The sequence below is a fragment of the Apteryx rowi genome, unplaced genomic scaffold (genome assembly GCF_003343035.1).
Source record: "Apteryx rowi isolate R43461 unplaced genomic scaffold, aptRow1 scaffold_523, whole genome shotgun sequence".
NCBI lineage: Eukaryota > Metazoa > Chordata > Aves > Apterygiformes > Apterygidae > Apteryx > Apteryx rowi.
The window spans coordinates 266,836-279,982 of NW_020450787.1; the positions used below are offsets into that span (position 1 = coordinate 266,836).

Genomic DNA, 13,147 nt, shown 5'->3' on the forward strand with positions numbered 1-13,147 from the left:
AGTTAGTTGGCAAGGGGCATTTATCATCTTTCTCATCCCTCCTGAGCATTTTTCTTCTGGGCTGCCACTGCCCCTCCTGTCCAGCTCCAGCTTCACACGAGTTGCTTCCCTCCCACACTTTCCACCCTTAGATGCCCTTAGCCTCCTCATAGACCCTTCTCTCATGGTCTGCTGCTGCAAAAGGGCAATGCCCTTTGTAACTGCATATCTCATTTCTAAAAGCCTCTTTTACTGAAACAGTGCTACGTATTTTTGCTTATTTAAAGGTTTAAGCTGAGGAATGCTGTTGGGAAGAGTGGGTGTGACTTCAGATACACAAACAGCTTCAAAGCTCTACAATAATTTAGGAGTGATTTGGCAGCCACTAGCAGATGTTTGGAGTTGTGAAATGTCAGGATTATAGAGCTACTACTCCTTTGGCTCTCTGTAAACAGTCAAACACCTTCCCCTTAAAAACCCCTGCGGTGAGGTATCATTCTTTGGACACAGGCTCAAATCATGGCCCTAGCATCAGGGGATCTGACAGTAGCTGGCACTTGCAAGCCTTCCCTTCCAGAGTTGAGGTCAACAACACAGGATTTTGAGGCAAAGTCTACTTCTAGCAAAGCATATTTCACAAGAAATAGGATCCTCACATAAAAATCTAAATATACATCTGTATTTCCTAATAGTTGTCATCTCCTGGATGCTTTGGGAGTTTGGGAGCTCTGAGGTTCTCTGAGAGATCTGGTGTTCATGGCAGTCTGCAAGCAAGCAGCTACTGATGTCAGCTACTGTCTTGAGTTTCTACCTTCTTCTAATCTGCCTGTTCCCAGGCTTTGCCATGCAGCTGTGTAACTTAGACCTGTGACAAGCCCAGAATTTTCATAGGAAATAACATGGGTATTGCTCCTTCACCTCAAAATGTGTATGTGAGGTGATGACTTAACAGAATGCACTGTTATCTTCCTACAGGCTTTTGGACAACCTTACAATTACCTGGGCCTTCCTGAGCATAAAATGTATAACCCATTATAGTCATATGTAAACATTTTCCATAACCACCTCACAATTTCTACATGCATTCCTTCAGAAGGGAAAAGATCATCATCACTGGATGATGTCCATTACTTCTTTCCAGCACATCTAAGCATTTTGCAAACCCAGTGCTCATGCCCCTGCTGTTCAAATACAAATTCTACTTTATAAGCTTTATTTGTTTACAGATCTTGGAATCCCACTCTCTTCAATGAGAATACAGGTATAGCAAAGAAAAATCCATTTTTTTTCTCATTTTCCTCTCTATTTGTTAATAATATAAGCATTAGCTTGTAAATCTATAGAAGAAGATACTTATAATTTGGTTGTCTCTTGTATATTATAGCTATACTAGGATATATTTTCCCTGGAAAAGGGAATTTCAAAGATATATTAGCATGTTTGAAATGGATGAATACTGATTTAAATAAAAGTGGGGCAGGAGATGGGGGCAGGAACATTATCCTATATCTAGGAAGGCATTTATGAATGTAAGTTCCACTGAAGTCAACACAAGCACATTTCCTCTACTGTACTAAGGGGCAGGGCTGCTGAATACAGGTCTTTTCTGGGAAAATCCACACTGAATATAGTATTAGCAACAATGTTGTCCAGAAAAACCTTTTTATATGAAATAAGAGGATGTAAGGGCCTGTTCAAGAACCAAATTTGAAAGTTGTAACATAATAACCAATTTACATTTCACTATAACCTATTTCATATACCTATTACCGACCGTCTGCTTATGTTCCTTCCAATTCATTTTCATATTGCTAGTAGATCACCTTATTTCACACTGGCCTCTCCTCCTGACACAGGCTCCTTTTTGATGCATAGGGCTCTTAATTCTCTGCTTCAAGTCCCTCCTGACAACCCTCTCTTGCCTGTCCTTCCTACACAGAACTCCTTGACAAAATAAAACTACTTATAGGAATTTCTACAGACAGCCATGGAGAACATTAAATGATCAGAACCCTTTCTTGCTGTCTTTGTTCAAACAGTCAGATTCAAAACTTACTGAAATTTGTGACTGTTTTTCCACTACTTCAATTTTCCACTACTTATTTCTACTTCAGAAACATGTATGTACAAATATATGTATATTTAAATTTTAGATCACATGATACCAGTTGGAGCAAGTTTTACCAGCACTTGTGGATCATCTCAAGGGTCCATTGATATCAACTGAATTATACCATGTGTATAAGGTGTCTCAGCAGCTCTAAGAATTCACTGCATCAAAGACCTCAAAATCTGTGTTTTAAATTAATGCAACAGTTTGCCTCATTTTTACAAGGCAGTCTCCTGGGCAATATTTGTGAGGCAAATTGAAAAGTGTTGTGGTTTCCGGAGTATTACAACTGCTTGGATACTAGTACTTTAACAGCTGTCTGTAAATAGTAGAATATAAAATCTCCAGCAACTTGTTAAGGACTCTATGCATGCAGTTAATTTATATGCTTAAAGAGCTCTACTGATATAGAAATATTTTTATTGGGATAAAAAAAAAATCACTCATCAAGAGAGAAGTGAGCTGTACTGGTAAAAGTGAAGACTAACTACTATTGCACTAGGAGCTTTTACTGATCCAGTTAATGGTCACAGTCTTACTTTCTCCCCACCCATGGTGAACACAGCTATATCTGCAAAAGACTATCATAAACGTGGTCTCAGGGTGTAACTGGCATACCATAGCTTCTCTTCAGAAGGCTGTGTTTGAGATTTACAGATGTATAGCCACAGAGTAAAATGTTGTTAGAGGCAGAGAATCAGACCACAGCCCATTAAAAGGGATACACTAAAAATTAGGGGATATTCCATCCTTAGGAAGGAAATGCATAGTCTGTAACTTAGGTAGGATTCAGCTCCAGATAAGACACCTAACATGCATGAACACCACGCATGTCCACATGTGAGGTAGGTGTCTAAGCTCCCATGGAACTACTGGAGCTCTAGGCACATACGTTTCACCTGCCTAGGACCATTTCAGATGCCCTTGCATATCCTGTACAGCTCTGAGCTGTCATAATAAAAGAATGGGAGTGTCTCACAGATCTTAAGTCATTTTTGGCAGCCCAGTATGGACATCTTGAGTACCTCAAGAACATTTCAAATAGCATAAAGTGCCTATGTGTAGGCAGTGGCATCCCACTCCTCAYTGACACACTCAGTGGCATTTAGGGTACAATACTTTTGATCAAAGGCAGGTGTGTACCTGCGGGTGAACTGAACAACCAGGATCTGCTGACTGCACTCACTAGAAGAGGAGCATAAACACCYTGTTCACCACAAGCAGATTTGTAAAGTAGGTGAATCATCCTAAAGCTCAATCCTACCCTTAGAGTTTGATTCAGTTGTCCATATGTAATGTCACTTGAGATACCCTAGAGAACCGAACACATATCACCAAGGCTGGCAAATATGACACTGGACCTACCACAGATCTGTATCTTTCTGAGCAGCAGCTGGAGGTACCTAGGTGAGTTATCCAAAGACATTTTAAATGGCTTCAGATGCCTTTCTATGGGCAACTGAACTAAGCCCTTTTAACAGTATCTTAACAATTCTACAGAAATGAATCATAGTTTTAAAATAATATTAGTTGTTACTAATATTGCCACATCTTATGGAAGCTTCAAGAAATTGTTAAACTTGCTCACAACAGCTTAGATTATTGGCACTTTGTTAACTCAAGACAATTAAATAAGATCAGTCTATTTCAGTCATTGTTTTTAAATAAACTTTCATCTTCTGCTGCTCTCCTCTAACAATGTACCTTTTTCCCAACAATTGGTCTTATAAGGTCTAAACTTTTATATGCCTAAGTGTCTGCTCAAGACAATGGGACTCAAGAAAGCACATGGCTGGTAGGTTGCTCAGTGGCATACTTCAGTATCTCCAACGCAAAAAAATAATTTCAAAATTTTAATGGCAAATTTCTCTGAGTAAAGTAAATGTTACACCATTATGAAGAAAGCTAAACTGAAATGCAGGAGTTAAAACTGGCATTTTACTGAAAGTCAGGCACTTAGACCCACACATGAACATCAGCACAAATGGTCAGATATTACACGGCTTTTGCATCTGACACTCCCTAAAGCCTATGGGAGCTGCAGACTGTGTAATACTTTTGACCACTTAGGTCCACGGGTCATGGACTGCAATCCCTTCATGGTAGGTACCATACAAAGACTGAGTAAAAAGACCACTCCTAACCTAAACAATAAATWGCAGCGATGTGTACAAAGTCTGGAGAGGTTGCAGTAAAGCTAATGGACTTCTGTAGATCTTTTTGTTGATTTTAGATATACAGTCCTTATGCTTTAGAAGTTTCCTTTGGATGTTAAGGCTTTTGAGTTAAGGTGTAAAGGACTGACAAAGAAAGAATCAAAGGAAACAGTTATAAACAAGAGAAGGAAGAATAAACAAACTTTTCACCTCTATAGCTAGAACTGACTGCAAAACAAGATCAGGCTGGTTTAGTTAACAAAAAGGTACAGAAGCTCCACTAATGTCTGCCTGGAGAAGGGTGACGAATTAGGCATATCTGCTCAGCATATCTGAAGCAATAGAGTTTTATGTTAGTGATTATATCATAAAAGGACAGACTCGCCCTGGCATTATAGCCATGGTCATGCTGAGGTTCCTATCTAGAGCTACAACACCCTTGCTTCCTCATTGTTTAACATCTAAAATGAGGGCAAGATTTATCCCTAATAGACTGGCCACCTGCTTCTCTTCCTTCATCCCTTAAAAGTTATGAAAAATTTCATCACTGAAGTTCTTGTAATTTTGATAAGTTTATAAAAAAATGCACTTTGTATTTCTTTTGTTAAATATTTATATTTCATTATTTATTTTCCTGTTTTCTATTTTTACTGTTATGAGTGAACATTTTCATTACCAAATGAGTTCAAGTACTTTGTTTTTAATGCAACTAGTTCCTTAATTGCTTTAGTTCCATGCTCTGATATTTGGGAATCAACAAAGTCTTCAGCATCCCTAAAAATCAGGTGGATTCAGATATGTGTCTGTGACGGTGTGTTCCTTTCCCCCCCACACTGTTGTGCTCTCTCCCCCTCAACCTGACCTCCCTGTAAACAGCACATATGTAGGGGCTGGTTGAGCATGCGCCAACTAAGGCCCGTCTAGCATGCAAATATGACTATGAGTCAATCATCATCTCCCCCCCATAAATAGGGGGCAGCCCAGAGCCCCTTGAGCTCTCCTGCATGGCAGCAGGCTGCACTGCAGAACCTCCTCTTGAGCAGGGACGCCTCTCAAGGTTACTCCTCAAGGTTGAGAGATTCCTTACCCGCGACAGATCCTCGGTAAGTGATTAACAGCATGCTGAACTTCTGCGAACTTCACGAAACTTTGCTGAGTTATATCTCTGACTAATTGCGCACGTAATCCCTTAGACATAAAACGTTGACCAAGTCTGAGACTAGGAGTGGATCCAGCCCCACCTAGGCTCCTCTCCAAAGGAGTTTAGAAAGCAAGGGGGTCCCAGTCTGAACCTCGTGACTCAACGGGAGGGTCTCCGTTGCACACACATCTGACCCTGTCCTTCATGCAGTAAATAACTGAGTGAACCTTGCCAGTCGAACCTCATTAAATCGTTCTTATTTACGATTGAACTTTGTTAAGTCGCTGTCTCACTGCAATAAGTGCTGCTTCCCTCTTACGAGAGAAGTGCATTGCTCCTTTCGCGACAGTGTCACAAAATGTATCCTAAAGAAATTTGTCCACAGTCACTCAATAACGCAGTAGCAGATTTACAGCTGCTGTTATGAACACTTTATATCCTACAATTTTCTGTGTATTACAGGTACAAAATGCAGGTCTCTACCTGAGAGGGCTTGAACCTAAAAACCCATGAGACTTGATCTCCAGTTATCTACAGACATATGTAGGAAGATTATTTGTCAACGAAAAAACGAAAGTCAAAGGCAGCAGAAAAAAGCTGTATTTCAAATCATGTTAATGTAATTGAAATTAATAATCTTAAGTGAAAAATATAAACCATAGTTACTCACCTACGATGAGTAAGAAAGCTACCACTGACATGTCCTGAGCCGTCACATCCTGGAGTTGGACATGACATTCCTTCCGTCTTCACAGACTTCCAAGAGAACTGTGAGCCATTTAGGTACCCATCCTTTTGCCTTTTGGCAGCTAGAGGACACCCTGACGCACTGCGATGGGATGCATATTTTCCAGTTATATGACCCTGACCATCACAACCAGGAACTGGACATCTGGATAGCAGATAGATGAGATAAACTTTATTGTCTTGCCATCATATACCTGGTAGCCTCTACAACAAAGTCAAAATAAACCCGACATGAAAAGAAAAGAACAATCATGCACTGTGGTCTTAAAAATATTCAAGATACCCTTTAATGGGTAACGTTACAAACAAAACTGTGTTACTATGAAAAAAAAAAAATCCCTGTTCTTTGATAAACCATAAGGACGTTAACCCATAGATGAAGTCACAGGTGTTGCTACAGTGCAATTGCAACAGAAGGAGTGAGACATATTTGAAATGCAGGTATTGACTACAGTGAATATCACACAGGAATTGAAATGGTGGCTACTGAGCTCCATTCGGTAGGGAAATTGCCCATAAGAACTCTATAAGCATAAAATCCTACTTAGGATAATCCTTGGTGCATTTTAAGCCTGTGTATGGAATCTAAAGGAGACGAACATGTCAGGTATAAATAGAGCTGAGTATAAAGTGATCCTTTTCTAAACTGAAAGGATGTTGCCATATTAAATATCAGGAGATAGATTGTCAGAGATGATAAGAAACCATGGCACCTACTGCATCAAAACGTGTAAAATGGTGAGCACCTTTAACCACTCTCTGAATAGCAGAGTTTATAACAAACTATTTGCTACAGCCTAGAGAGATCAATGAAAGCAGTTCTATATTCATCTGATGTTTATCCTTACTGAGGAATTCCCCCATACACACTTCTAAAAACCAAATAATCGGGGTTAGAAGGAACATGTTGGTATCTTCAAAGTGAATTTTTTTTAAAAAAATGATGTTCTTTCAGTATGCCACCACACACCACATGTCAAAACAAGGCAGGTAATTTCATCGTTTGTCCTACACTAAATTACTGCAACCCTACGCTGAGGATCCAGTTCTGAGAAGTTCTGAGCAGTCGCTACATCTGCGGATTGCAGTGGTGACTGATATCGGACTACCTTGTGAGAAGCAGCAAAGGCTTGTAGATAAGCATCTATTCCTCTTTTTGCAAACAACTGTCTAAGCAGTCTGATTCTTAGCTGTAATCTCATATAGATATTTAATTCCTTATCCCCATAACTACTTTATTCAGTGGGTATGGTTTCTCAATAATATGCAATCACTTTGTAGGGTATTTAGGAGATAAGGATTTAAGTAGTTTTTGAATTTCACATGAAAAACACACCTATAATTGTTCCTAAATTACACAGGATCAAATCCTTAGCTAGAACAAATCAGCATAGATTCTTGATTTGTTCAGTCACTGAAGTCAACGTGGCCAGTGCAGAATTCCTTAGTATTTAGAGAACTATGTATTTCATCTTAAGCTATGCTATTTTGTTGATTCAAAGAAGATTGTACACAAACCATCTTTATCTTTGCTCTTGGATAACTACAACACAATAAAGTCCATTTCTTAATAAAAAGCTGAATATATATATATATATATATATAACACCTTATAAAACACTCGACGGCTGTTTGACAAGATTTGTTCTCACCTAATTGGCTCTTGATCTTCTTTGTCTTCCTTGCTTTGTGCTATCCTGATTCCACTTTTCTTTGCTCGTGGACAGCCTGAAAGACTGAGTGAAAGAAAAAGTTTTAAAATGCAATTTCTCATTCTTGGGTACAGTTTACAAGGAACTCACTTTCCATAGGAAAAACTAGCCAGCTAGGTATTCCTGTCTGGTTTCCAAAATTAAAGCTCAAGTGATTTAAAGATTTAAAGACAGCTGGCAATATACAACCACAAGGGGGAATCCAAGTATCTCAGTTTGCGATAGCAGGACAGGACCGCACACACAGGCAGTCCCTGAGGAGCCAGGGAAGCAGCTCTAAAACTCGCTGCCTATTAATCCTTCCAGCTGACTCAGCAGCAGCAGCGACGGGCTTTAAAAGGAGCAGGAGCCAGGGAGACAGTATGTCCTGCATATGTCTGCGAGGGAACGAAGAATAGGCAGAAAAACAGAAGGACTCTTTGGAAGCCTTGGTAGCATTAAAGATTCTCTAGGGGGGACATTAAAACCACTATCAAACCTTCTAAAATGTCACACAAGGATCCTATAGAACTGTTGAATAAAAATAGGGAACAGCTAATAGCTGTACAATGCCTTCCTGAGAAAGAGTTTAAGTATTCAGAATTCACCCAGACAAAAAGATTTGGTATAGACAAAGTTACATTTTAGGCTAAACAATGTTATATTTAACCAGATGCTGAGAATGTAGCTTTTACTATACAAGATGGAAAGAACTATCTATTCCAGGATCTTATAAACTCAGCTTTCCCCTTACATATGATGAATTTATTATAGAAACCATTTAGTAGACTTGACAATGACTTTAATAGATATCCAAAGATAAGAAGGGATTTTTTAAGTAGTTGCTATCTCTGTCAAGGACACAAATATGTGTATGCAAAAATTATGTTTAATCTTCCTTTTAAATGTTATTTCCATCTTAACATGTGGACATAAAAAAAAGAAATCCAGCAGTAGAACAACACCTTCAGAAGTACTGAGATGAGAGACAAAATATTGTTACAAAAGAAAAATTGCTCCGAGAAAGAACACAAAATAGAAGATTAAATTTTTATTTTCAGCATGGCAAAAGGTACTTCAACGTTGTATACTAGGTCCTGTCATCAGGAAGAAGAGACAAAAACAGTGGGCAGCAACATTTTCAGTTACTTTGTCTTGTCAAGACCAGAGAAGACTATGAGGAACAAGCAGATAAAAGGGAGATGCAATCACAAATAGAATTCTGTGCTAATAAATGAAAAATAGACCACAGACAAAAACAGAGATGACATACTGTAAAGTCATAAATAAATCAATTAAAAAAGGAGCTGTGTTGGCACATGATATTGGCACATGATATACTATCTGGCAACTTTTAACGAGATGACATTATAGCTCTATCTATAGCAGTAAATAGAAAGGTCTTTGAACCATCCTCTTCATGTGAGACCAGCAAGCTCACATCTGCACAGCTGAACAACTTCAGTGCAACTGCACTCTGGTGCTTGGGCCTGTGCTCTGGCCCCATTTTATTTTTCCTAGTATAAATATAGCCTATCATTTTATTTTTTAAAGAAAGCTGCTGTTTATTCAAACTTGCATAGTGCACACCAAAGTACTATATTTTCTTGTGCATAAACTGAATCTCAGAAAACCAATGCCACTTAAAAATGGTTTTCTTTGAAAATAACACTCATCATCTGTATGAAGACAGAGGCAGGAGGATAAAGGTCTGAGGAATCTGAATAAGAGGAAGCAGGCTCCAGGGCAAGGAGGCAGTTTGGGAACAGATCGGTCCATTGCCCTGTACAACCTGGATTGCAGAAAGTGAAAGAGAGGGGAGGGGACTGGAGTTACAGGTGTCCCTCGGTTATGTGTGAAACTCCCACCCGCTGTAGGAGAACAATCAGGTTTTGCAACCAAAAACTAAATAGTTAATAGGAATGCCTCAGAAAGCAATACTTTTAGTAGGTGTACAAATGGGTATGTTTGTAGATGATGGCATTTTCATAACAAAATCCGAATGAAGAATTTCTGTTTTGACTAATGATTTAATGCTTTCTCCATATTAAATCAATTCAATTATCACCTACTTATTGGTATTTTGGTGCATCATCTTTTTGCAATAGATCTTTTTATTCTGGCACTATGATTTATTAGCAAATTCTAAGACCTTTCAGATTCTCTAAACAGACATTTCAAACAGACACTTTCTGAGGTTATGATTAATTCATTTTTCCTCTGACAGCAGATTCACAGAGAAAACATATGTCAAGGATTAGCCTTTGCTTTAATTTTTTTATCCTATAATAACTAAAAGCTACTACAAAGTAAACATATTTTCTTTTTCATATCAGTTTAATTCCTTATATATGAAGATAAATGACCACAAGGGAAATTCAACTATGGTATATGCTGATATAACTTCTTGCATACATTAAACAGCATCATGTAACTGCATAGAGCTAAGGCAGGGCTAAATCTGGCTTCACGTATGTTTGCTGTTGAGCAGACATTTTAAATGCACATGATACCTAGACGTTTTGGCAACCATTTAAGAGAGAAGTTTGTCACTTGTGCTTCTGAAACTGCAAGAGTTGTGATTGTATCAAGTATAAACCAAAATGCTAACAAACAGAGGAAAAGCAATGCAAATTTTCAATGTGGGAATTAAAAGTTAACTGTAGACATACTGGGGGTCTGTCATACTTAACAGTTCTAGATTTAGGCTACAGGTTTACTGCCTTTTTAAACAGCACACATTTTGCTAGCCTTACCAGCTCAGAAAATGGTCTTGGCAGAAATCATAAACTAAGCAGTGCTGGGCCAGCTCAGTGTAAATGTGAAAAACCTCCTGGGAAGATCAGGGATTTTAAACAGAGGAGGTGCTATTCCTTCCCCGGCTTCGCATCAGCATGTCTGCAGGGAGCGAAGGGCATGGTGCAGCCAGAGGCCTTTGGGAAGAGAAGCGAAGGCACATTCCCAGGAGTCTGTGAGGCCAATATGGACACAGTGACATTTTTCGAAAGGTTAGCTATGTTAATCCCAATGGACCGGACAAATTCCAGAACAGTTAATTCTGTGGTATTACTTTTTATATCTTTATATATACTAAGCATTCTGCTGAAAGAAACAAAAATGTGGTCCAGCACTCATCTGTTAAAATATAAGAATATAAGAGCAAGGTGGATTGAAAACTGGCTGAATGGTAGAGCTCACAGGGTTATGATCAGTGGCGCCAAATCTARTTGGAGGCCTGTAGCTAGTGGTGCACCCCAAGGGTCAATACTGGGTCCAATCCTGTTCAACTTCTTCATCAATGACCKGGATGAWGRSACAGAGTGCACTCTCAGCAAGTTTGCTGACGATACAAAACTGGGAGGAGTGGCTGATACACCAGAGGGCTGTACTGCCATTCAGAGAGACCTGGCCAGGCTGGAGAGGTGGGCGGAGAGGAACCTCCTGAAGTTCAACAAAGGCAAGTGCAGGGTCCTGCACCTGGGGAGGAATGACCCCATGCACAAGGACAGGTTGGGGTCTGATCTGCTGGAAAGCAGCTCTGCTGAGAAGGACCTGGGAGTGCTGGTGGACACCAAGTTAAGCATGAGGCAGCAATGTGCCCTTGTGGCCAAGAAGGCCAATGGCATCCTGGGGTGCATAAGGAAGAGCATCGCCAGCAGGTTGAGGGAGGTAATCCTTCCCCTCTACTCAGCCCTGGTGAGGCCACATCTGGAGTACTGTGTCCAGTTCTGGGCTCCCCAATACAAGAGACACATGGAGCTACTGGAGCGAGTCCAGCAAAAGACCACTAAGATGATGAAGTGCCTGGAGCGTCTCTCAGATGAGGAAAGGCTGAGAGAGCTGGGACTGTTCAGCCTGGGGAAGAGAAGGCTGAGGGGGGATTTTACCAATGTGTACAAATATCTGAAGGGAGGGTGTCAAGAGGATGGGGCCAGACTTTTTTCAGTGGTGTCCAAGTGACAGGACAAGGGGAATGGGCAGAAACTGAAATACAGGAAATTCTGTCTGAACATAAGAATAAAGCTTCTTCACTGTGAGGGTGACAGAGCACTGGCACAGGTTGCCCAGAGAGGTTGTGGAGTCTCCATCCTTGGAGATATTCCAAAGCTGCCTGGACATAATCCTGGGCAAGGTGCTCTAGGTGACCCTGCTTGAGCAAGGGAGTTGGACTAGACGATCTCTGAAGCTCCCTTCCAACCTCAACTACTCTGTGATTCTGTAATACAAAAATTTACAGATAAAACTAGATAATACCATCCAGCTCAYGGCCCAGTCCTACAGTGGTCAGTATACAATGCCCAGAGAAAGAGTTTAAAAACAGAGCAGACATGAAATGATTTTTCCCTGCTAACCTTGCTAGCTTTTAGGGGTTTTTTATTTGTACATTTTGTCTTCTGTACTATATTGTACTGCACCTTCGCTCTCCTGCCACAGTCATATGTTTCTGATTAAATAGATGACCAAATACATGAACATATTCCTGAAATAGCAAAGTTCAGGCATATCTACACCAAGCATAGTGTGGGACTCCCTGTGGTGGTAGAAGTGTGAGCTGATAAATCCATGTATAGTTAAATGTAGTTGTAAATGTGACTCTCAATCACTTGAAAGTGTGATTTAATCACCTATATCATGCAAGTGCTTTTAAAACCTTTACATTTTCTCCTTTTTAACGTTATTTGTACCTTTGATGTTTCATTGTGCTTTACAGAAAATTTAATTGCTATTGTGATCTGTAATTTTTACAGTACGTAAAGGCATAGCAGATTCTCAATGTTTACTCTTTTTTTTTATGTTTTGACTTCAAACTGTTTCTGGCTCTTACTGGGAATACACTTAAACTGGGAATATGTGTATTGACTGGTTAAAGACAGTTGTAAACCTTCAGGGACTTGATGAAGCAAACAAACATCCAGGCTCAAGAATATTAATATGCATGGGAGTAAAGAACCTTTAATACCAAAACAGAGGTGGGCTACCCTATTAAACTTACATTATACAGTGGATAGATAGCCATTTAAACAATATAATGCAGCTCTTCTTTACTGATTTTTAGTTCTCAAATAGTCACAAGGGCATTGCTAATTACTCAGTATTTGTAACACTACCCCTACAGTAGTACCACAGGAATTTATTTTTGGGTTACCAACAATATCCTGATTAGTAAGTGTGAATCTTTCTTTGGCTTTTGCTAAGGATCACAATTATAGTTTAAGCAGGCAATGTAACAGCTTTCATCCATAAATTTCTGTTCCTATTCTTCTAGCTTAACATACAATGTGCTGCAGCTGAAAAACAAGCCAAGCTTTATTCTGAGATGTAC

At 39.6% G+C, this 13,147-nt stretch overlaps 1 protein-coding gene across 4 annotated transcripts in view; it reads right to left on the bottom strand.

Annotated features, from left to right (window-relative positions):
- MYT1L (myelin transcription factor 1 like) overlaps positions 1-13,147 on the bottom strand; it is a 131,341-nt gene that overhangs the window by 18,711 nt on the left and 99,483 nt on the right. For all 4 annotated transcript variants that reach the window (XM_026080499.1, XM_026080498.1, XM_026080497.1 and 1 more), the window contains exons 15-16: positions 7,786-7,869; positions 6,057-6,278 (exon numbers count right to left, since the gene is read on the bottom strand). In XM_026080499.1, the coding sequence (XP_025936284.1) occupies positions 6,057-6,278; positions 7,786-7,869 (306 nt within the window). The remainder of the gene's footprint in view (positions 1-6,056; positions 6,279-7,785; positions 7,870-13,147) is intronic.